We start from the raw sequence: 26,028 nt of genomic DNA, 5'->3' as shown, positions 1-26,028 counted from the left end.
CTCAACCCTAAAACATTCCGAAATGACAAAGATAAAAAAATAAATATACATATAATTATTAGGCCTATTAATTAGGGGACATCTTACAGCAAGCACACAGGCAACGTGCTAGGCGACGATATACATACTTACATAGACAAATACGTAGGTACTTATATCCATAGAAAACACCCATGACTCAGGAACAAACAAATAAATGCCCTTACCGGGATTCAAACCCAGGACCATCGGCTTCACAGGCAGGGTTCACTACCCACTACATAGGCCAGACCGGTCGGCCAGATATGTTTAACCCTTAGGTGCATGATGAAAAATATATGTGATTAGAAAATTTACGTCAATGATGGGAAAAATAGTTAAAAAAATCAAAGTCATTTTTTTATATATTTTTTTATAAAAAAAACGTTGCTATCATTTTTGATACTCCATGGAGTAAGCACAAAAAAAGTACTTGTAATCTTAAAGAAATTTAAAACGGAGGATGGAAAAATCGCAGTGAAATCGGGTTCCTGTATTAAATTTTCTTCTTCTGTCATACTTGTAGGTTCTTCTTCTGCCTAATCTTCCTCAAGAGCTGCTTGCAGTTCTTCTAGTGTTGGATAAAACTCAAGATCATCTCCGTCAGACTCGGCATCGTCTTCCGATATTTCTCCACCTTCTAACTGTGCCAGCAATTCTTCTATGTCCTTATCTTTTAATGTTCTATGACGAACCATGCTGTACAAAAAATAAAATCTCAAATACACACCCAAAGTACATGCCAAATCATAGTAAAATGCAAACAAACACAAAAAAAGTCACAAGCCGTGCGAGTAGAAAAATAGAGCAGACTGCATGGAGTATCGTTTTTGATACCACCAAAAAAGACGTTATCACATGGAGTATCGTTTTTGATGCCAACGTAAAACCCAATAAAATATAACAATTAATACAAATCTAACAAAAACGCATACAATGTATGATAAATATAGATACCAACCTTACTTGTACAATTTTTTCCTGTTCAAAATATCACGGGATTCACCAGATAAACAATAATTAAAACTTTCAAATTTCACTGTCGCAAAATGTTACCGCACATTTGACACTTTTGACGTTTAGTTAAAAATGGATGCCCTATGGTTGCCAGTTTTTTTTTATAGTATTGGAGCAAAGGTATCTAACTTCGGTCAATAGACCATGAGGACAAAAAAATATGAATGTTGGTGCGGGGAAAAGACATGGTATCATTTTTGATACCGTATGCACCTAATGGTTAAAGTGTCCGTTAGCTATAAGGTAGGCACTATATAAAGGTACTAAGTATTTAAAACTATTTTGATAAAACAGATGTGGCGAACGCACAAGGCTCATAGGCTTCGTCTGGAGAAGGAAACAGACGAAAACATTATGAAGAACAAAGAAATAGCGACGAAACTACAGGAGCCTAGCTTTGCTTTCATGCAGGTAAGGTAACAGGTATTAAAAAAGATACCTACATTTGTGTTTAAACACATGAACCAATAAACAGAGACAAAAAAATTATAGACCAAGAAAATTCTGCAACAATTTGAATACCTAGCACACACAATGTAAGTGTTATTGTAAACGTAAAACTTCTATAAAATTATGACGTATTAAATAATACTTGCACTGAGTGTGCTATCAAAATCGTTGTAGATTTTTCTTGGTCTAACTCTAAGCTTTACTTTTCTTAATTTTATGTCAATATATTATTTATGCGTATCTGTTTATCTATAATTTATATAATTAAATGTAAAATACCTTTTCTCAAACATGCAATGAAATGTCGTCACTCCGGGCGTTATATCAGGCTTCGAAGTATCACGTTTAGGGCGGAGCAACTCCAGAGAACTGTAAAGGAATTTCATACAAAATTTAAGGCCTAGGCCGGGAAGTAATTTTTTTTAAAATTTCCATTTCACAGATATGTGTGACACACAATCGTGGCATTCAGCCATTAAAGTGATAACACACTATCGCACCGCTTTAAAAAAAACTATAGGCAGTTTATGCTTTTTTTTTTTTAATCTTTATAGGGCTGTATCTCCTAAACCGTGCGTCGCAGCGCAAAAATAATAAAATGTTCGTTCCTCTGTAAGAAACCCTTAATTAATATTAAAAACAAAACACACAAAAAAGAAAAAAAAATAACCAAAAAAAAACTTTATAATGCTGTACCTCCTAAACCGTACGTCGTAGCGCAAAAATAATCAAATTTTCGTTCCCCTTTAGGAAACCCCTTAATAACATTTAAAAAAAACACAAGAAAAGAAAAAAAAGAAAAAAAGGCAAAAATATTTATAGGGCTGTATCTCCTAAACCATGCGTCGTAGCGCAAAAATAATAAAATGTTCGTTCCTCTGCAAGAAACCCTTAATTAATATTAAAAAAAAAAAGCACAAAAAAGAAAAAAAAATAACAAAAAAACTTTATAATGCTGTATCTCCTAAACCGTACGTCGTAGCGCAAAAATAATAAAATTTTCGTTCCCCTTATGAACTCCACGCACTGAATAACCTATCACATTAGGACATGAAACAATCATCATCATCAATTTTTATTATTATTTCATTGCATGTTTAAGTAAAGCACTATACATACCTCGGCGTGAAAAGGGGTTGTCGGCCTCATAACTATCCGGTCTATATGCATTCGGCCGGCAACCCCTTACTTCCCAGCCTCTGTTGCCCACAGCCTACTATTCCCCAGTTGAAAGACGGAGACGAATCAAACAAAGTAGACAACGAGAAGAAGCCCAATGGAGTGACAATAGAAATGAATCCTACAGTCATCGTGGACGTGCCGGAAGACAAGCCTGCCATTAGGAGAGGTTCTTTAAGATTTAGAGGTTTCATTTTAATTTATTTTAATTTAACTTTCATTTTAATTTTAATTATTAAACTTTCATGTTAATTAAAAATTACACAAATATTTTCGATTTCAACTGATAAGATAGGCTAATGGGTGCTTGACTAATTCTATGAGATTTTCAAACTGACAAAAAAAATAATAGGCACTATGGCGTTTATATGAAACAGACATCGGCATGGTCAGTTGAATGAAATCACCTATTCTTTATAGTTCTTTCCAATTTATTGAATAGAATTCGTGTCAAATATTACGAATTTCTATGTAGGTATTCCAATAATTTTCTAATGCTTTATATCCCGCATGGTATAAATTAATGCACGTCAACTAGATCACCTAGTTGTATTTCAACTATTTACAGTCTTGTACCATCAATAGAATTTAGAAATATAATTAACTTATTATCTACATAACTATAATAACAACTATACATTTTTTAGACTTAATAGATAAAGATGTAACATTTGAGCCCCTTGAAGAAAAGGATGAAACAGAAGAAAACGAAGATGAAGAAAGTGAGGATGAAGATGATCACTCTAAAACGGACGATGATCACTCTAAAACGGACGATGATCACTCTAAAACGAACGATGATCACTCTAAAACGGACGATGACCATTCTAAAACGGACGATGAACATGAGGACACTTATGAAAATGGGAATGGCGAAAATGGTCACGGGCAAGACAGGGAAGCAGATTGTGGAGAAATGATGGACAATGGAGAGGAGGATAATTATACAAATCATCAGGTAATTATTAATAAACAGCTATAACTCAGGCCCAGGAAATAACATTTATTAATACCACGTCGGTGGCAAACAAGCATAAGGCCCGCATGATGGTAAGCGATCACCGTAGTATATGAACGCTCGCAAGTTCCTAGCGAAAACCTACAACGCATTGCAACGTTATCTACTTTATAAATCACTCAAAGAGCTCTGACGAGACAAACGTCTACACGGTGGCTAAAAAATAACTGCAATCCCGTTGCCAGGGAGGTTTTAGGATTATACTGAGCAACTTTTACTATGGGACCAACCCCAAAATCGCAAAAAAAAATTGGCTGTTTCAATTTTCTATGGGAGGGTAATTTTTTTGCATGTAAGTACCTAGTTATTTTTCTGCCACTCTGTATATTGGCTATGTACAAAGCGCATGGTAGTGATGGTAGGGGTTAAGAAAAAAACATATATTATGTACAAAGAAGGGTTAATCTGTCGCGTATACATTAAAAATGTCTTTTAAAACGTTATCGTAATTTTACAGCCCCCGCAACGTATCTCCAAAGCCACCGTCCAGGGTCCGCCCACCTTCACCACCCAACTACCCTACAAGATAGACGAAGATGGTTCCAACGAGCTATTGACCTCTAGCGCTTAAAAACTGTATACATATTTTACTATAGATAATAAAGGTTTTTTTTATTGTATTCAGTTCAATTTTATTTTCGTTATCTTTGATCAAATTAATAATTTTACTGGAACGCAAATTTTCATGAACCGGATACTTGAACGTGAAATTTCTTTTTGGGTTCTGCCAATATTTACCACAAAATTACCTAATGAAATATACTTGTGTACCTACATTAATAGAGAAAAAAAAATACATTGCTTTAGGCCAAGCGCGCACTATGATTTTTTGTCTCAAAAATGCAACGTAGGTATGTGGTTAAGTATATGTCAGCATAATGTCAGTGCGCGCATATACCACAGAAAAATATACATCATTACAATATATTGCCCAACGGATCAGCATTGCCATCCAATGCGGCCAGCCTTCTACCGAGACGAAGTTACATATACTTGGTCAAGCAGATCTTGTCAGTAGAAAAAGGCGGCAAATTTGAAAAATGTAGGGGCGAAGGAATATCGTCTCATAGAAAATTTGAATTTTGCGCCTTTTTCTACTGACAAGATTTGCTTGACCATCTATATGTCTTTGTACCGAGCGACTACGACTTAAGTCAAATATTTTATTTATAAGTTTTTAGTGTTTTTCTTATGTTATAAGTATTATAAAAATGTTAATAAATAGAATTTATAACAGCGAGATTCTAAAATCACTTCGCAAAAATTAAAATCGTAGTGCGCGCTTGTCAGCTAGCAAAATTTAAAAAAAAAGCAAAAATAATCGCCCCCGGGTGGGCTCGAACCACCAACCTTTCGGTTAACAGCCGAACGCGCTAGCCAATTGCGCCACGGAGGCGTTGAGCAATGCGGCGAAATTAGTGCTCGGGTTTCGTATACATATTTATAGATGTGTTTTTGCCTTATTTGGTTATGTAAACGGAACTAAACTAATAAAACACATTTTGTAAATTTCGAAAATTCAAAAAAAAACTACTAATTACTGTTTATTATTGTTTAGATATTAAAAAAACTTTAGACAAAACAATGATTATTAATTTTAGCTCGTGAGTGATCGTCTTTATTTGCTGATAAGGAGGATAAGATAACAAAGGCTGGCAACATTCGAAATCCGTGACAAGTCTGAAATCTGTAGTTTTTGGTCGGTTTTGATTTCAGAAGTAGGTCGTGAAATTGTCAGGATATGGACGAAATTGAAAAAGAAAGAATAGCGGCCTTGCCGTCTCAATTGCTCGTTACAACAATATGCCACCCCATGGAATATGTGAAGGTCCTCATCCAATTAGGTTACGAACCTATGCCTCCTCGGCGATCGACAACATTGTTCGGCCGCCCTGCCATGATATTACCTAACGGTTTCCAATACATCAAGTATATTAAAGCTTCGGATGGATTCTTCGGTTGTTACAGAGGCTTATCGGCACGACTACTCGGCCTCATCGCTTCAAGTCAGCTCACGTCAAAGGTAATACACGCAGTCGGGATTGACCTGCCAGAAATCAATGACCCCCCAAACATCATCACTGACGACGAGCCGAAGCTGGATGACTACATCAGGCTCGGGCGCCGGGACATGATCATGCACACCGCGTCCGTAGTAGTGTCTTATCCATTCCACGTTGTGTCTGTGCGAATGATGGCTTCATTCATTGGCAAAGAAGAACATTACAGCTCATTGATAGGCGCTATTATATCTATCTACAAGGACGACGGAATCCTCGGCTTTTTCCATGGGATTATACCTAAACTACTCGGGGATTTGACCTGTGTAGCAGTCACGGGAGCATTAGCTTACTATGTAAACAAATACTTTGTGAAGACGAAGGACCTACGTTACTACACAGTGCCGTTGCTCACGTTTTTGACGAGCACACTGACATACCCTCTGGTTGTGGTGTCCACTTGCATGGCAGTTGCGAGCTCCAGTCTGCAGGCCGGCAACCCTCCAGCCATGCCCAAGTACCCCTCATGGCACGCCTGCTGGCGGGACCTGCTAATAAACAAGCAACACAAACGTGGGGCCTCCCTAATCTTTAGGTACTACATTGCTCCAATTGCAGCCATGCAGTAGTCACTCTTTAGCCCTAAATACATTGCATTTATCTATCTATGTTTATTTGCTAAGTGTTATTCCACAATCACCAAAGTAGATTCAAAGTCTTGTAGAAAGATTAATGTGTACAATGAATGTGTAAATAATTTAGTGAACGGTGTATTTTGTGGATATTCTCGTTTTGCTAGATTGTTGAGTAATGGTGTGGATATATTTAAATAAATATGTTGTTTCTCAACTGTATATTATTTTACTCGCTCTTGGGTTATTTATATATTTAAATTTAAATAAAAGTCATACAAGTATTGGAGTTATTTTATTTTTGCTAAAGTTTGAGCTTTAATGAATTCATCCACTAATTCTTTTTTCAATGTTGCAACAGCTCTTCTGTAAATCGCTGGAGAGAATTGAGCACTGCCGAGAGTTGACTCAAAATTCATGTAATCCATCCAGACATCAACATTATCTTGCCCATGATGATGGACCAAATATTCATAGTACTTTCTTATCAACTTAGCATTTGGTTTATCTTGAGATTTCTCTATCTCAATCATAACATGTTGGACATCTTTTTGAAGAGGTGGGGTCTTGATTAACTCATCATATAACTCCCTGGCTGCCTTTAATCCATTATAATCATACATTTTTTGCAGCAATTTCGGCTTGATTGCTAAGAGGACAGCTGTTTCACAATTTTGGAATTTCTTGTGTAAAGCCATAAGCTGGAAACAAATAAGTAAATCAGTAATAAAAGACGGTAGATAACAATAATCCAAATAAGTCAAAATATTTCTACAATCTTACAGTTTCTTTCTTTTCAATAACATCCAATGCGCTATTCCATAGATAAATGGCATCATCTTGATCCAATACTTTAGTAGCCTCCTTTAGAATAGACAATAATTTGTTTTCATTGTGTTTGCTTAGAAGAATCTTTTCTTTCCATACACTTTTTGCTCGAGGATTCCTCATTGTTGCTGTATCCAATATCTGAAACAATATTTCAAGATCAAGTGGCTACAGTCTCCGTGGAAGAGGTTTGGTTTAGATTCTTATCAAAACTGATGATTCATCTTATCACAGTGCTAAGTAAATAACAGCCACATTAATTACAACAGTGAGACTATTGTACAAAAACACCGGACAAGTGCGAGTCGGACTCGCCTACCGAGGATTCCGTACTTTTTAGTATTTGTTGTTATAGCGGCAACACAGTTCACGGTTCATGAGATACAGCCTGGTGACAGGCAGACGGACAGTGGAGTCTTAGTAATAGGGTCCCGTTTTTACCCTTTGGGTACGAAACCCTAGAAAAAGAGAAAGCCATCTAAATTACAAGTATTACAACTAGCAACAGTATACCTGTCCCAACTCTACACTATTCAGTGAATCTTCTAGTTTCAACAGTTCTATGCCAAAAGCATACATATCATCGGAGAGGAGTCCGTTGTCATGGCCAAACATCCAAGCATCTTTGATAGCAGTAACCTTTTGATTTTCTGAACATACATTCTCATTTAGTCCAAGGAGTTCATGAATAAATTTACTGCATAATTTTTCATCTGGAAACTGCAAATACAATTTAAATGATGTTACTTGTGTGCATATGCACTTTAACGGGCAAGACTGAAAAAAATCCTCAATTCAAGCCTCATCGCCAATCTATAGTCCTAAAAATTCCCTAAAAAGTCCTAAAAAAACCAGTATGTTAATTAAAATAATGTGTGAAGATCATAAAAGTTTCATGACTTTACACTAGGTAAAATTGTACCGTACAATTAATGGAATGATTACTAAAGGGGCCCACTGATTAACAGTCCGCCTGACGGTATCGGCCTGTCAGTTAGAACAAAATTTTGACAGTTCCGAACAACTGACAGGCCGATACCGTCCAGCGGACTGTTAATCAGTGGGCCCCTTAAGACTATTGAACACCCACCCTTTGTAAAGCCTCCTCATAGACACCAATACATCTAAGAAGATTTATAGGGAATTTTGAGTCTTCATCTACAAATTCATCAATTTCCTCCCAGTGGCAACCCTGCAAATAAAAGAAATAGAGTAAAGATACAGCGCCTAAAAAGATAATATAAAATAATTAAAAAATATAGATAGACCTTAAAGTTTTGCTTTAAATAGTATTATCATCATATTGATAATGATTCAGTCATCATTATTTTGATTAGAAAAGAAAGAGTATAAGGAATCCTCAATTCAATCCTTATTGCCATTCTGCTTAAGGATAAAATATAAAATACACAAAGATTTATTGTGCCCTATAAAGGGGTAATAAAATCTTGAATACATCATACTTAGATAAAATGAAAGTGCTGATATGATACGTACTTCTAACTCTTTAGATGCAATATAGGGCCAGACTTCCTTCTTATCATTATGACTCCAAATCTCTCTTTTAACTTCATCAGTTATATTCTCAGTATTTTGGAATTTCAGAGTTAAGTCGCAGAGCTTGAACAGGTATGTGATATCATCAATACTCTTGGCACCATTCCTCCATATCACATCTGCCCTTTTTATTTGTTTTTCCTGTGACAAATATAAAGTTATTGATTACCAACTGCTTTTCTCCTTTTAGTGTTATCTAAATGAGCTTTGTTGTGACTTGAGTCGTCACTGTCGAATTTTGTAGACGTAGTGTACCTATATGGGGTCATCTATTCCTGAGATCTTGGTGCCTCCTAGACATTGAGCCCTAAGGGTGGTATTCCACCTGTCCAATGACAGAGCGTCTCACTCTCTCATTAAAGCACAATGTGAGATACAATACACATTGGACAAAGAAATTGGATAGGTGGAATACCACCCTTAGCAACTGCTTATAGAGATGTTATTACAACAAATAAAATACAGAGTAGGGGTAAACAAAGAAAATAGAGAGAGTTAAGCAAAGAACATAAGAGTTATGTATGGTTAAACAATTAATACACATAAAAAACTTCTACTTACTCTGTTTTTTTTTGTATTGCAATTTTTAGCAGCAATAACTATTACCAGACATAGATAAGTACTTATTGATTAATCGGGCCCTGTATTTAGTGCATTACTTATATCCATAATATAAAGTTACAATGAAGGGAATAAGATTACCTTCTCTTCTTCATCCTCAGCTTTCAAAGCAAGAGCCACTTCAATTTTGAAGAGATCCAAGTAAAGCTCTTGCGCTTGCGGGTGTCTATGGATACCCTTCAGCAGGAAGCTCTTGGCATTGTCAAGGTTGTCTTGCTCCTCGCTTTCCCACAGTGCTGCCATTTGCCACATCTTGGGTTTGTCGCCATGCATCTGTGTGTGTATATAAATTACTAGTAAAAACTGTATGTAAGTCAACAAACAACACCCGTCTGAGAGGTCATCACTTAAAGTTAGAAAGGCATAGGTCCCACAGTAACCTATACAAACACTTTTTGAGCAACCGAGTAGTGAGGGCTTGGAACAAACTCCCCGAAGATGTGTATTCTGCACAAAATGTGAACCAATTTAAAAATAAATTAGACAAGCACATCTATACATCTACTTGACAACGATAACTATTAATGATTACTGGATACAGGCAATATCAGTTGTCACAACTGCCTGCCTGCTTAAAGAATAAAGAATAAGTCAATGTAAAAGTTATTGATAACCCTTCAGGTGGCTAAAATTGTTTTAGTTATTAAAATGTTCTGTCAGTTAAATACATTCCCGCTGCGGGAGATTGCAGCCAAAGGGATAATTAATCACATTTATGAGCCTTTAGAATAATAAAAACAGGTTTTGGCTGATGTCTGATTAGTGGCGAGAACGTGAATTCAATCAGATGTAGATCCCATGTGAATAAAAGATGCATGTATAATTTTGAGCCAGGTTTTATGAGAAAAATTAACTTCGAACTACTTCAAACCCATATTAAAAGGGTGCTGTTTTCAGCAAAGCATATTTACCTGAAGCATCTGCCCAATAATAGCTGATACAGCGTAATCAAAACCCACACTCCTACAAAATTTAATATACTGGAAGTATATTTCCAAATCATTCTGGAACCTGTAAATAAACTGCTTGAATACTTTATTCACACGCTTAGCTATGGCATACTCCAAGTCCTTCTTTTTCTCATTCAGTTTAATCTTCTTCCTTCTAATTGCGATGTCTTCCATCAAGGCTAGTTCGTAAGCTATGTAGTGCACGTAATCCTCTTTCTGTTTTACTCGACGTTGTATTCGATATTCATATTCTTTACGTTTACGTGATATGTCTCTGTGAACATTTATATGTAAGTTCATTAGTAAGATGGATACAACTTGTGTTATTTTTTGTAAATAAAATACAACACAAACCTTATTTCGTCTTCGTCATATAAGCCAGTCCTTCGCATCTGCTCCAGCTCATTTATCATATCCTCAATACGTTGATTGACTTGCTCCGCCATTTTTTATAGTTTTATGAAAATATTATTTCAGAAATACAACTTTTAACTTTCTAAAACTTTAACGTTCTCAAAAGAGAAACACAAGACAGCGTGATATTTATAGGTTAGACCATTCTGTCAAACTGACGTTGTCTTGACAGTTGTTTTTTTTTATTGGTAACACATTTGATGGACCTATCTATACATGACCTATACAGCGGTGCATAGACGATCGGATCCAATCCGCAGATCCGCAGCAAATCCGCAGTCACCCCAGGCAATAAGTTTATTGCACACGGTGCATGTGACTAGGGGCAGAGGGCCTACTGCGAAACTGCCTCTTTATTCCTCTTTCGTATTCGAGAGGCAGATAATAGTTATTTGTTTTACAAGGGGGCAAATTTTGTTTAACCCTCGTGCTAATATTGATACCCGAGCAAGCGAAAGATTGCACAATTGGAATCTTGAGCGTTGCGAGGGTTAAACAAAATTTGCCCCCGAGTGAAACAAAACTTTTCACCACACCAACCCAAAGCAAATATTAAATGTAAAATATCAAACAAAATCAAATCCAAATGAATGTTATTAAATATTTATCATCCACAACAATTCTACCAGCAAACATAAGAAAACAACTCAAAATTTGCATTTGATTACTTTGCCTCACATGTGAATAAAATGCAACTTTGCTATCAGTTTTTGAAGTGCAAAGTAATCCTTTCCGAGCTGGTGTGGTAACAAGAAATTTCTATTTTCGTTTTTTACGGTGAACCTCGTTACTCGCGTGTGCTTTTACATCGTGTAAGGGTGGTATTCCACCTCTTCAATTTCTTTGTCGCATCTCACATTTTGCTTAGTGAGACAGTGAGACGCAATGCACATAGGACCAAGATATTGGACAAGTGGAATACCAACCTAAGTAACAATCCGAATTCGATAAGTAATTAAAATTAAGAATAGGATGCCGAATGCAACTCACAGCATTTTCGACAATGGTAAATTATGTTTTAGATATAAAGAAAGGAAAACGAATTAATTAATCAACATTCGTTAATATTTTTATTTCATAATACAAACAAATCACTGAGTATTGTACATACTTCATTACAGATAAGAGATAAGATTAACAAAATTTAAGTAGTGTACGAGTATGTCTGCATGTGGTAGCTTCATTTAATATTAATACCTGGGAGACCGAGCTTTGCTCGGAAAACATATAAAAACTCAAAGATACGCGTTTTCCCACAGACAAGACCTAGCTAGATCGATTTATCGCCCCCAAAACCTCTATATACCAAATTTCATCGAAATCGTTAGAGCCGTTTCCGAGATCCCTGAAATATATTATAAATTAATAAATAAACAAGAATTGCTCGTTTAAAGGTATTAGATTAATGAAAAAAATGAAAAGGATTAGTCATAGACTTTTGTGCGTCTTAACTCGGTTATGTTATTGTTAATGATTAAGATAGTAACTACTGAAACTTGCAAAACTGTAACCATCACTGGGCAAAAACTTTTAGTGATTAATTAAATAGTCATTAAAATACGTTTTACATCTAGGAGCAGTCTACCTAAAATTATATTATTCTCTTTAATTAATCTAATTTATACATACATTTTCAGGCACTGAAAATAATCACTAAGGCATTCATGTTACCCGACATGAATCTTGTCAAAATGTTATGCCATAACAAATTTGATTATACTGCAGACAGCACAAAATATATTTGCATACACTCACAACAATTGAAATTTCGCCCATCCGTATAAATGAACTTGATCATTCAGTCGCGTATCATTTACAATATTATATGTAATATGTAAGGCATCTAAATGCCTGTAGTCTACCTGGCGGTAAATCTTATTACGCCACCTTCACAATGTTCGATCACTCCTCTACCTTTGAAGCAACTCAGCCATGTCTTTGAGAAGGATTTGAAGCTGTCTCTCTCTGCATCACTGTTTAACACTGGAGTCACGTTGATCTCTGGTATGCACCTGCCAAAGTCAATGGCTGGCAACCACACTTGGAAATCAGAGTCGGGGGAGTATTTGAATATGTCCTGGCAACCTTGGAGGTTGATTTGTGGTACGGGTGGTTGCCGCTGTAGTAATTTCTTTAGTGTGATGAATGTTAGCAGGTTACTCTTTAGGGAGACTGACTGCAAATTTTTCGCGCGGCCTAGACTTCTGTAACAATAAAACGTTAATCGCTATTGATTATGTTTTCAAAACAAACATGGACTGTCTTTATTGAATAGGTTCTGTTACATAACAAGTAATTAACTGTTATTAAATATTTAACAACAGTGAATTTTAGTTGGTTATTTTTCCCCAATGGGGAGATAAGCTGGATAGGAGAATAAGCTGTGTGCGTGATTACTAGTGTCCGACCGAAACCGAATTTTTGACGAAACCGAAGGTTCGGTTTTGCTCTAGTTTCGGTCGAAACCAAACCAAGGTTTGCCCAAGGGCCGCAACATGAGTTTCATGCCGAAACCGAAACTTCCGTCAGACTCTAGTAATTCCGTCCATGGTAAAATTAAAACAATTTTATAATACGAAGAACGAATAAGTACGAAGAAGATACGATTAAGTCTGACCCAAGGCAGTAATTTTTCCACTTTTAAATTTATTCTAAGCTTAATACGAAATAATTTTGTAAAACGACTGTACTTATTATTATTTAAAATGCAAAACATACCTAAACACTCTCATGAATTGTCCATCCACCAGTTTGCAGTTTGACAAACTGAATCTTCTAATCCTCAATTCCTTGGCGGAATCCATGAACGAAGCCACGCATGCGACCACTTGGCCTTGCACACCCACACTATCCAAATCTAGTTCCATCAGCATATTAGGATTCAGTGATGATACTAAACAGCTGACTGTCGGGAGTTTCACATCATTATTACTGATGTCTATCCCTTCTAAAGCATTGAAATTAGCGTTGCACTCATTTATAACTCCAGCTGCGTTCTCCGTTAATCCACAAGAGTTTAATTTAAGCGTCTTCAGTCTGATATGTTGCGTTAACTTTAAGATATGCTTGAAACCTTCATCGGTTATCGGGTTACCACTGATATCTAAGAAGTCTAGTAACTGGCAGACTGGTCTTGAGGCTTTATCAAACATTTGCGTCAATATCCTAGCTCCTTCGGCAGTGATATTATTTCTGCTAATGTCTAGATGTGTTAGTTGCTTCATAGTGCACATGCAGTCGGTGAGATACTTGACTCCATCATCTCCTAAGTTGTTGTCTGAAATCATGATAGCGGTGATGTGTGATTGGTGTGTCAGGGCTCGGAACAGCGGTCGGATTTGTGATGGGGGTAATGTTCGCGCTCCGAGTGCAAGACGGTGTGTTGTGTGACTCCTCCCTATGGTTTGTTGGATTTCCTCACAGGTAGCTGAAATAAAAACAAATTTAAGTTTAGCGTTTTGTTAACAGGTTTTGTTTGTATTGTATTACATACTTGATGAAATATTCTAAATCCATTGTTGGTGCCTTTACTGTAAATTTGACTTGACGTGTATTTACATGATGTGCATCATAGAAGAGCTGACGTGGTTAATAGAAAAATATTTCATTAAATAAGCACAATGGATGCCAACTTGAGAAAACTGCCAATAGCTAACTGAACTAACAGCGCTGATGGCCTAGCGGTAAGAGCGTGCGACTTTCAATCCGGAGGTCGCGGGTTCAAACCCCGGTTCGTACCAATGAGTTTTTCGGAACTTATGTACGAAATATCATTCGATATTTGCCAGTCGCTTTTCGGTGGAGGAAAACATCGTGAGGAAACCGGACTAATCCCAATAAGGCCAAGTTTCCCCTCTGGGTTGGAAGGTCAGATGGCAGTCGCTTTCGTAAAAACTAGTGCCTACGTCAAATCATGGGATTAGTTGTCAAGCGGACCCCAGGCTCTCATGAGGAATGCCGGGATAACGCGAGGAAGAAGAAATAACTGAACTAACACCATAACCCCTTTTATATGGTTTAAATGTCATCATCATCAAATCAGTCTAAATTCATCCACTGCTGGACATAAGCATTAGACATCCTCTAAGAAGCTGTACGGTCGTGCACTTCCGAACTGACGATCTTGACCAGATCATAAGTTCACCTTATTTGGGGTATTTTATACTTACATATGCCTAAAGCTTCGCAGCACTCCAGATATCTTTCCTCAGCCGGCGACGCCTTCCAGTTGGTGATGCAGGTCTTCAGCTCCGGCGAAGACAGCACGAGGCTCAGCGGGTCGTCTTCAGACAGGATGGCGCCGTCCGATGTCATGAGGCTGAACACTGGACGGACGCCGGTCAATCTGAAATGGGGGTTATGACGTGTGCATAAAGTTTAAATTAAACACAGCAAATAATCTTCACACATTAAGACAGGTGGTGATTCAGATGCCTCTATTGTGAGGATCTGGCGTGCCTACGATAAATGATTTGACAACAAGGGTAATTGCCATTGCCAATATTGCCATACGTAAGCTGTTTGCAGCGACACTATCTCAGGGTTAAATAAACTGTTGTCAGGCTTTACTAAAAAAATAGCTTTATTTTAGGGGTGCGATGATTAATTCTTTTTTACGTGTTTGGGTGACTGCTGTTCCTCAGCCCATCAACGAAGCGGCAGCTGACGTCCACGGGGGTTCATTACACATTCATTTCAGGGATGCTATAGGTCATAGAAATCTGTTCCTGGCTCCCGGGCTTACATGATTGCGTTTGATTAACTGCTATAACTAAATCTATTTGTACATTATTACTTACTTGTAATATCTAGTCTTCACTTCATCAACCAGCCAGCTGATTGTCTGTTTGTTTATCATGTCCAACTTCAGCGATATCAACAACACTTTATCCTCCACTTGCACCTTCACCGCCGCCGGCGGCAGAATCTGCGTCTGCGTAGTCCTCCCGTTCTTATTAGATTGTACAATATTTATAGGCTGTATCACATTTAAAGGTTGCATCACGCTAGGATTCATATTCATCATATTGAAGCAGTCTTTTCTTGGACTGTAGTTACTGAATTCGCCTGATGATTTTCTCGAAAACGTTCCGGATATATCATTTTGCTTGCGCGGACTGAAATTGTTGAAATTCTCTCCTGAGGATTTTCTACTGAATGTCCCAGTGGGCGTCAGTCTTTTAGTGTTTCTGGAAGTAAATTCACTGTCGCTTCCACTGTTACTGGATTGATCAAATTCCTGTCTATTTCTTTGGAAACCGGCTCTAAGGAGTGTACTCTGTTGCTTCCAGCGTTTCCTCATATTATCTCTAGTATCTCTACTCTTAGATTCATTAAGCTCTCTATCTATAACAGGCCAACTATTTCTAGACTCGGGGCATATATTTTCGTTGGAGTCCGAACTATTTTCGTTAATAGCAATAATATCGCTCATTCGTTTCTTTTGTTTCTCAGAGGATTTCCTATTATTGCTGTCTATTAGAGGTTCAATTCTGTTAATATTTTCAATGCTGTCTTTAATGGAATCGTAGGTGGGTTTCTTAGCAATAGTTACTGATGATAATGGGTCACTGAGTTTTCTCTTCTTACTTTTATTTCCGCCCATATCGTCATCAAGCCATTCATCGTCACCTATTTCATTGGGGTCTAATAAAGCTGATTTCGGTGGTCCCTTCACATCAACCTCTGGTAAGTCGTCACCGTCAGAAGTCCGTCTATGCCTTAAAGCGGATATGACCGTCCTGTATTCTTTAACTCCTGAGACGTCTTTCTTTTTCTTAGATCTGCGTTCATCTGATGATCCGCTCGACGACTCATCTGATGGGAAAGCCGGTTGATTTCTTCGGGGTGATAGAACTATATCGTCATCGGAGTCATCTTGGATGACGTTTCTCTTTTTGAATCCAGGTGATCTTGCTACGTTACTGTTATTAGCTACAGACGTGCTCGCAGGTGATCGGTCTATCTTCCTACTCCTATTTAAGTAAGAGTTTCCTGGAGGGGTCGGGGATAAGTCGGCCGGAGCGGCCCTGATTTGGCTCTGGAGCCGGGCGCAGATGTTCTTGTACATTTCCTCCTTCTCTCTATTGAGGACTGTATTGGAGCGCCACTGTCGCAGCGAGTCGAGCGCGGTGTGGCCGAGATCGTTCTTGATGGAGGGGATGGCGCCGCGGTCGAGCAGGAGTTGCATCACGTCCATGTAGCCGTTGCATGCGGCGTCGTGTAAGGGCGTTTGTCCTGAAAAATATGTTTAAGTTTAATGAAACAAATATTTAGGAAAAATATTAGTATTATTTTTGTAAATACTCAGTTCAATCGATAGCGATTCTCTTTTGAATTTATTGGGCTTGCGGAAAAAAAATGGGAAATACGTCGGAGGCAGATTATCATACGGCGGCCCGCCTTATGATAACAGTCACTGTAACCTACTTAACCTAGGAATGCCTGCAAGGTGTTAAATGATGACGCTAGACTGCAGGGGAATTAATATTATCAAAAAACATTTTTTAGCAAATTACAAATAAGTGCTTTACCACCAGTGCAGTAATTTTATAGTCTCTCTTTATCTTATTATTTCGGGGGCCCTTCCAGATACATTTCGACCCATAGAGATCTTTTGTGCAAAAGCTTCCTTAAGAGCAACCTTTTACCTACTCAAAAGCATTTTCGACCATCTCCATGTCTCGGATAATGGGCAGCGTTTTGAATTCCTTCAGTTCCAGGTAGCTTGCTCCAAAGTTCTTCATTCCTTCTGGCGAGGACGTGACATTATAAAGTCCCCTACCTTTACTCTCATTTGTCCCACGATCGTTAATCACAGCCCCGTAGTCTATCAATATCTGAGCGATCTCATAATGTCCGTTGGACGCCTTCATGCAACGGAGTCTATCCGGCGAAGTCGCGCACATTGATGGGGTACTTCTGTACGATCAGACGTTGCAGCATGAACTTATATAAAGTCCCCTACCTTTACTCTCATTGGTCACGCGATCGTTAATCACAGCTCCGTGGTCTATCAGGATCTGCGCGATCTCGTAATGTCCGTTGATGGCCGCTTCGTGCAACGGAGTCCATCCGGCGAAGTCGCGCACATTGACCGGGTGCTTCTGCACGATCAGGCGTTGCAGCATGAACTTATTATATTATTTTAGCCCCTACCTTTACTTTCATTAGTCCCACGATCGTTAATCTCAGTCCCGTGGTCTATCAGGATCTGCGCGATGTCATAATGTCCGTTGATGGCCGCTTCGTGCAACGGAGTCCATCCGGCGAAGTCGCGCACATTGACCGGGTGCTTCTGCGCGATCAGGTGTTGCAACATGAACTTACTATATTATTTTAGCCGCTACCTTTACTTTCATTAGTCCCGCGATCGTTATTCACAGCCCCGTGGTCTATCAGGATCTGCGCGATCTCGTAATATCCGTTGATGGCCGCTTCGTGCAACGGAGTCCAGCTGGCGAAGTCCCGTACATTGACCGGGTGCTTCTGTGCGGTCAAGCATTGTAGCATGAACTTATATAAAGTCCCCTACCTTTACTTTCATTAGTCCCGCGATCGTTAATTACAGCTCCGTGGTCTATCAGGATCTGCGCGATCTCGTAATGTCCGTTGATGGCCACTTCGTGCAACGGAGTCCATCCGGCGAAGTCGCGCACATTGACCGGGTGCTTCTGTGCGATCAGACGTTGCAGCATGAACTTATATAAAGTCCCCTACCTTTACTCTCATTGGTCCCGCGATCGTTAATCACAGCCCCGTGGTCTATCAGGATCTGCGCGATGTCATAATGTCCGTTAATGGCGGCTTCGTGCAACGGAGTCCATCCGGCGAAGTCCCGCACATTAACTGGGTGCTTCTGCGCGATCAGGCGTTGCAGCATGAACTTGTTGCCTGTTATGCACGCCTGTGGAACGGGATATGCTACGATTATAATTTTTACACCGTGATTATGTAACAATGATCAAGAAAGAAACAAGTTAGGAATTTAAAAAAGAGAGAATTATAGAGTATACAACTCAAAGAAAGAAGAATAAAAAATAAGAATCACACAAATAAAATGAAAACGGGGAGTGGATTTAATTGGAGTTAAAAACCAACAACCTTCCTTCTTTCCAACCTTCCAACTGTCTTGGAATCAAACAAACCTGTAAGGGTGATATTCCACCTGTCCAATGTCATTGCGTCTCACTCTCTCATTAAGCAAAATGTGGGACGCAATACACATTGGACAAAGATATCGTCGGTATACTTCTAAAACATGATAACTACCTGAAACATAGTTTCGAGAAAACGCGAGGTGAAAGTTTGATCCTCAAATAAGGGAATTTAGAAACGCGTTTTGTCAAATTTACTTTCACACTTAAAATTTCTGGATATTGAAATTGTCTATAAATTGATAAAAGTGATATTTATAAACCGAAAAATATAAAATATTGGCCGACAAAAATATGGCACGTGTTAGTTATCATGTTTTACATGTATAAAAAATGGACTGATTTTTGTGTATTTGTTTATAATCATATAAAAAATAATTACATATAATAAAAAAAATTACAGTGATAAAAAATACTAGTTCAAACGGCATTATAAACAAATTTTAAAAACTAACGTAGAAATAAAAAGTAATAAATTGTTATTATTTACAGGTAAACAGTTATAAGTGATTCTAATATTATTTTTTTTGATTTTTCCCTCCTTTATTGAAGAGACATATGACAATTTACACTCCTTATTAACTAAATTACTTCAAAAAATCATGATACTGATTTTGTTACCGTTTACCGAGCATATTTAAATCTGTTTTAAGTGAATTTAATATTATCTATGTAGTTGTATAATAGATCGCGTATTGAAAGAAATGTCTACAGGTTACTTTATATATTTTGCGTGACCAGGCGGCTTAGCACGGTCGCGTTTTTATCCCTTGTCACCATGCCTGTCACGTTCTAACAAGTATGTAAGTGCGAAAGGGACGCGCATAGTGATAGTCGATAAAAATGGAACCGTGCTGAGCCCGCAGTTTTATGAGATATGTTATTTTAAATACCTTTATTATTTTTTACGTGTACACTATATTTAATTTCCTGTCTGTTAGTACTTTTTTACACTCTATAACTTTGTAAATAATAAACATAAATAAAAAATGTCAAATGTATATTTAAAACAATAAAATGTGAACAAAACTGTATAAACAACTCATTTTTGACCATTTTGTCAGTTATCATGTTTTGGAAGTATACCGACGATATTTGACAGATGGAATACCACCCTTAGTCTATGGTCTATGTATGTTTATTTGGATTTTACATATGTAAGACATATTTTTCAACGATTTCTACGCCAACTGAGTTAAGCTTTGCCCGTTTATCTTCATTCCAAGCTATTTTTGCTTTCTGTGAGTTACGGCAAGATGCTAAATAAAATAATTAAAATTAAGTTTTCGGTTACTGATGAAGTTAAAGTGACGTCACAAAGTTTGTGACTCCCCCCTCCCCCTTGTCACAACATGTCACATTTACTTGACCCCCCCCCCTAAACGTGTGATGTAAGTAATGGATAACCTCAATTTACCCGCTGCAAGAGTGACTCTCCTTTCTCGTTCACTTTGTTAACATAAGCTATTCCAGCTCTCCTGGGCCTGCTTTTACTTCCACCTGCTATCTCTTCATTAAAGTTCTCGTCGTCATCTGTAAAAACGGATAATCATCATCATTGCATATATTCATGGATCTTAGGAACCTGTTCCCTTAGCTCTGTGTTTGCAAAACATACAATCTGGTCTAGTCCTATCCAAAAATATTCTCGCTTGCGGAAAAAAACCTTCGCATTTTGGGCGGTATTTTTCGTCCCATCTATCTGTTAAAGTACAACTCCATTTCGTAAAACCGTGTAGGCACAAAATTCAGCATGCACTTAATTTGTGTAAATTAAGCTGTATAGTTTTCTATTAAAAACTACAAAAAAACTAAACTACAATAATTTTATTGAAATCAACATAGTTGTTTGACTGTTTGTCCCTCTGGGCAAATAGACGATTTTAGATTTTTAGTACTTACCAGTAATATCCTCACAACGGATATCATGCCCAATGGTAGTTGTAATCTCATCACCTCCAGCCGAACTCTCATCTTCAGAGTTCTCCAGATTGTCAAAGTTTTCATACCCGAGGTACCTGAGTTCGTCTTGTGTCTCCTCCATTTTGTCCAACTCGAAGTATTCCTCTTGGTATTTAAGGAGAGATTTGAGAGCTCGGATTTCATATTTGCGCTTATTCCATTCTTTAGCCTGAAAGAAAAGTATATATATTTGTTGTCCATGTTACATTGTATGATTCAATAAACTTTTAATTTTAAACTAATATAAGTGGCTAGTACAATCCATAGGTCCTTCTAACACTTTCACGCTTTCATTCGTCAGTACATCACATGGTAGTGACGGAGTATCTGTTACTCGCCACGTTCAAACATGGTGAATAAACATATAGCATAAATGCTGGTGCTAGATTCCTTTATCAGCTAAAACAGGTGATGATATACAAACTACTAAACCAATTTTCACCAATCATAGAACAGAACACTCTTGACTTGATTTCCACCTATCGATCGAAAACTTTGATCCAAATTAGATTATACTTTTGGTTGCTATGAAGCAATCAAAATATTAGACTCAAATGCACACATAGAGTGCTAATTTTTGCGTCGGAAGCTAAAAAATACAATAAAAGTAGACTTACAGCGTTCCTAGCATGAAGGCAAGCCTTTTCAATCTGATCATAGGGCTTCTTGGCCAAGTAACTAGTCTCAGCAATGTTGTACAGGGTGGTGAAGGCTTCCTTGGGCTCGTCCTTTATGAGTTCGTATTCTTTTTCCAGGTACATTAAGGCATCGTTATACGAGCCCATGTCTTTGTAAGTTTGATACAAACTGAAATAGAATAAAATGTATAAGTAAGTACACTTTGTTCAGGAAATAGATACAGGCATAACATTCTCCAGATTTGAGTTTCCAAAAAGTTAGAAAAGTGTTAGTCATTGTCAAACAAATAATATGAATAAATGTAATTTTTACCTGACGTAGATAGGTATGAGCTGTTTCCCAGCCTCCCCAGCCAGCTCAGCTTGCTCCAGCATCTGCAGATAGTTGGAGACGGCATCATCATAGTTCTGCAGATAGCAGGCGCCGTCGCCAAGGCTCTCGTACACTTTTTTTAACTCTGAATGGTGGCTTGGGTCTATGCCTACTCTTTGGTCGTCTGTGTAGCACATAGCTGCGACTGTTGGAAGACAGTGGTCATTAAATGAGGTTAAACAAGCAAAGCTTCATGCTGTATTTGAATAGGACCTAACAGACAAGTGTTAAAATATTAAAAATATGTAGTTACAGAAAATAAATACACAATTTTGTTTAGAAGGATATAAATAAATAATGGTAAAAATAGACATAATATGTGACGTTCCACGGGAAAAGGTACCTTATGAGGGTTTCTAGTTTCGGAGATATTAAATGTTTTGTAAAGAGGTGAAAAATGCTCAATTTTTTTTTATTGTGTGATCTGAAACCTTAATGCGTAACGTTTGTTTACCTGTTTTTATTTTTGTTATAAGTTAGTTATAAGCCTAGTAATGTCGTCTCAGAGTTTAGTAGAAAAGGTACCTTATGGAAAAAAGATTGAAAATTCCCAAAAAAACTAGTCAATACGGGAAAAGAAGTTTGGTAGAGAACTGTATTAGCATTCTGCAAAACTAATTTGAAAATTTTAGTTCTGGTTGGGGCGCCTCGCAAATATTATAACCGTACATAGACCGACATCACAAATCCAAGTAGACTGCTATTATACCAAAGTTACTCTCGTCAAGTCTTTCTTAACTAGAATAATCTTCATTTGGTTTGGTCGCATGCAGTAAATCAGCCATTGGTTTGCTGAAAAATGCCAATACCCGACGCATTACCTTATGGAATATCTGAGGTCATTGAACCTCAATGCCGCTTATCTTCAATAGCAACCGAAATATATTATTGATAAGAAATAGACGATTTATACCATCTTAACCCCAAAATATTATTAGTTTATCCTAACTGTTCCATCATCATCATGCCTCATCATGTAACTTGACCACAAGGTACCTTTTCATTACATACAAATTATTGGTCTTTTTTAAGATTATTATGACGAAGAACTAATTAAATTGGGGGCAGTTTAATGTAAATTAATATTTTCTATTCATAAAAGATAAACTATAATATGATTGATATTTTGTAGTGATGTATTATTAGATTTATTTCCATAAGGTACCTTTTCGTAAATGTATGGAGCAAATACTGTTATTGTTATGTAAGTTTAAAGTGGCATAAGGGGTTAAATATAGTATTTAGTTGGGGTTTTAGGATTTATTTCATTTGAATGACAGAATTTCTTTCATATGTGCTCAGAAAAATTGATTGTGTGTCACATTAAAAGTAAAAATATTCAATTTTGTGATTTTATATGAAAAAGTCAGAAAATACATTTTCACCTCTAAATCGGTATTGTTTTTTGCTTAAACTGTCTGTCAGTGTCGTTTTCTAATAGATAAAATTTAAATCTTGAGAGCTCATTGCAATCAATCGTGAAAATGAAATAAAACTTTATTTTCAAGAGATTGGTTAGTATACACATAAATCAGTCGATATCAAAAGTTTCTATTTGCATTACAGAACAAGTCGCAATATTTTTTTAATCTGAGATATATAAGGCATTATTATTTGTAGTCAACTATGTAACTTACTTCAGGAACATAGTTTTTTAGGCGGCTAAACTTAAAACTTCTCTATCGTAAAGTTGCTCATTTCACAACATTATTTTCAAAAAATCATATCTCTGTAACTACGCAACCTAGAAGGTTGATCTTTTGTGTTATCGATAGGTTATTTATTGTAGATTACTGGGGTATGCATAACTCCATACCCGCCATAAGGTACCTTTGACCGTGGGACGTCACATATACGTATTAGAGTGCTAGTAGTTTTGGTTAGATTAGTGCGTTATTATTTATTCTTATGTATTTTTTTTTTCTCATTTAAGTGAAGTTTTGTTATATCTTCTTGAGAAATAAAAATTATTAAACCTGATATAATATTTAGATTAAAAAATACAATGTACACTTGTACAGTCAGCTACAGAGGTAGTAGCCTGACCTCCCTCTATAGACTGTTTGTATGCAGAAGGGGTCAACTATCTCTGCAGCAATAAATTACAATTACAACTTACCAACTTTAAGTTTAGACTCAATGCTTTCCCTCTCATCTTCATCAGGCGTCTTCATTTTCCAGGCCTTTACAAGCACTTGTTTGGCGCTTTGGTAGTCTGCTGTCTTACACAAAACATCTGCTTTTGATGCCAGAGTCTCACATAGCTTTTGACCCTACAAAACAAAGTTATAAAAGTATTATCACAATAATGAGATGAAGGTAAAACACGAAATACACAATAGACATAGATTGGGATGAATAATTAGTCAGTACAGACTTTATACAAGAATGGCAAAATATACCAACCTTGTCTTGTAACCTCTTAGCAATCTCCTCAGCTTTACTAAGACAACTCAACGAGTTTGTATAGTCATTCAGCTTATTGCAATAAAGCAATGCCAGCGTAGTGTAACACTGATGCAACACATCATATATGTCCTGGTTGACGCATATGTTGATGGCTTTCTTGAGACAGTCTACTGCCTTGTCGTGGTTTCCTAAATATTCCTGGCACACTCCAATATTGAGGAGCAGTCGAGATCTCATGTCCATCAGCTCATATATGTTTATTTTTCCGCTCAAACTGGAACAGATAAAGAACAAGTTGAGATGTATCAGTACCAAGACAATATGACCATTAGTGGATTTATATCAATCTGGCTATCTTGAGTAGCTGGCTATCTGTTGTGTCGCTTCTCATATTTCATAGAGGGACGGGCAGTCTATCTCGCGGGTGAGATACTGCAACACTCCTGTGCTAAGCCTACTGATATCTTGTATGCAATAATGTAATGTGTTGTAAAATTAGTTGTAGGCTATTGTAGATTTGTGGAACAAGGAAATTGGCAGTATAAGGATATCAACATTTGGGCCACCATTTTGTAAACAAGCTCATTTATGTTTGACACTTGATGAGTTCAGTTACAGTGAGGAGTAATATTTTCTTCAAAGAGAGAACTTTTAAATATGTGGAAATTTGTACCAATGTAGCCTTACATTAGTGCTTGTCTACAAATATATGTGATATTGATATAGGCACATGCCTTTTAAGCTACTTCAATATAGCAGGCACTAGGTACTTTGATTTTGTTTATAACTACATGAAAAATTCTCAGTCATTATAAAAATTATTACTGTGTGACATAGGCTTATCATCTAAATAGCTGCTCGCCTATAATTATATAATAATGTCTGCTTACCTTTCACACAGTGCGAGGCCTTTAAGAAATGCCCGCTCAGCAGCTTTCAAAGACTCTTCCGCCTCTTTGCCGGTAGTGCTCTGTCCTTGCAACAGATATATCCTACCGAGAGTAGCCAGTGCTCTCTGCTCCTCCACTGTGTTGTTGAGTTCCTTCGCTACAGCTGTTGGTTTCACATTTTTCAGTTTAATTACCAGTTTTATATTAAATACTCATATTAGATATATTTTTGGATTGCAGTTTAATATTCTTCTATTAATTTATTTTTCTACAGTGATCTAAATTGCAGGGCGATGATGCTATTAAACCAAAAAGGAAAACGAAACCCAAATGTTTAGATACATACATAATAAGACATTAATGTCAATAATATCTTTATCTTACCTAAATGTCGCTTCTCATATTTCAGAGCTTTGTCAAACTCTGCTAGGAGCATGTACATTTCACCAATCATCCTGTTGCAAGTGCCCCACTCCATTCGAAGCCCCAAGTCTTTGCAGACCGAGGCCTCGGTTCTGTATTCATCCAACGCATCTGCATATCTATTTTTCTTGTAGTAATATGTTGCCAAGTCATTACAAGCCTCAGCGTAAGCTCTTTTATTGCTGCCATTTAGAGCCTTCTTCTTCTTACGTATCAGTTCTGAAACATTTATTTACATTTTGGAAGTTCACAGACAAAAGTAACCTCAACTGTTTGTAAGTGAAAAGTGAGATTCTTTTGAATGCATACTTACTTTCTTCTGCCATCATTAGTTTTTTTACTAAGCATACTACATCAAAATACTATATTAGTCATAAATAAATTGAATACACAATAATTTAGCATTATACACAAGACAAAGTTTACAAATCCGAATCTGTCACAGAAATTGTCAATCAGGAAAATGGCGGGCGGAATCCTATTACGGGGTTGC

At 37.2% G+C, this 26,028-nt stretch overlaps 4 protein-coding genes and 1 non-coding gene across 5 annotated transcripts in view; 2 read left to right on the top strand and 3 right to left on the bottom strand.

Annotated features, from left to right (window-relative positions):
• LOC134795359 (axotactin) overlaps positions 1-4,284 on the top strand; it is a 28,104-nt gene extending 23,820 nt beyond the window's left edge. The window contains exons 28-31 of the mRNA XM_063767187.1: positions 1,330-1,446; positions 2,713-2,851; positions 3,312-3,622; positions 4,140-4,284. Coding sequence (XP_063623257.1) covers positions 1,330-1,446; positions 2,713-2,851; positions 3,312-3,622; positions 4,140-4,253 — 681 coding nt within the window. The 3' untranslated portion in view covers positions 4,254-4,284. The remainder of the gene's footprint in view (positions 1-1,329; positions 1,447-2,712; positions 2,852-3,311; positions 3,623-4,139) is intronic.
• Positions 4,285-5,004: 720 nt separating this feature from the next.
• Trnan-guu (transfer RNA asparagine (anticodon GUU)) lies at positions 5,005-5,078 on the bottom strand. Its single transcript has one exon. It is a non-coding gene; the product is annotated as a tRNA-Asn (tRNA).
• A 257-nt stretch (positions 5,079-5,335) lies between these two features.
• LOC134795358 (mitochondrial carrier homolog 2-like) lies at positions 5,336-6,531 on the top strand. The gene has a single exon (XM_063767186.1). The coding sequence runs from the start codon at positions 5,424-5,426 to the stop codon at positions 6,309-6,311; it is 888 nt and encodes a 295-aa protein (XP_063623256.1). The 5' UTR covers positions 5,336-5,423; the 3' UTR covers positions 6,312-6,531.
• A 66-nt stretch (positions 6,532-6,597) lies between these two features.
• Positions 6,598-10,802, bottom strand: LOC134795357 (U3 small nucleolar RNA-associated protein 6 homolog). Its single transcript, XM_063767185.1, has 8 exons — positions 10,625-10,802; positions 10,232-10,544; positions 9,402-9,593; positions 8,640-8,840; positions 8,233-8,334; positions 7,656-7,862; positions 7,098-7,283; positions 6,598-7,015 (listed from the first exon to the last, which is right to left on the bottom strand). Exons 1-8 carry the CDS (start codon positions 10,714-10,716, stop codon positions 6,605-6,607), a joined length of 1,704 nt encoding a protein of 567 aa, XP_063623255.1. The 5' UTR covers positions 10,717-10,802; the 3' UTR covers positions 6,598-6,604.
• Positions 10,803-11,881: 1,079 nt separating this feature from the next.
• On the bottom strand, positions 11,882-25,984 carry LOC134795370 (tonsoku-like protein). The gene is made up of 14 exons (XM_063767199.1): positions 25,849-25,984; positions 25,497-25,754; positions 25,113-25,275; positions 24,220-24,496; positions 23,933-24,086; positions 21,754-21,958; positions 21,420-21,609; positions 20,743-20,971; positions 20,258-20,373; positions 18,404-18,590; positions 15,484-16,921; positions 14,854-15,029; positions 13,403-14,111; positions 11,882-12,888 (listed from the first exon to the last, which is right to left on the bottom strand). The coding sequence occupies exons 1-14, from the start codon at positions 25,862-25,864 to the stop codon at positions 12,543-12,545; spliced, it is 4,464 nt and encodes a 1,487-aa protein (XP_063623269.1). The 5' UTR covers positions 25,865-25,984; the 3' UTR covers positions 11,882-12,542.
• Between the last annotated feature and the right edge of the window lie 44 nt (positions 25,985-26,028).

Source organism: Cydia splendana, chromosome 12, assembly GCF_910591565.1.
Source record: "Cydia splendana chromosome 12, ilCydSple1.2, whole genome shotgun sequence".
NCBI lineage: Eukaryota > Metazoa > Arthropoda > Insecta > Lepidoptera > Tortricidae > Cydia > Cydia splendana.
Note: the sequence above shows the minus strand (reverse complement) of the source record. Positions and strands in the feature narration are given on the sequence as shown.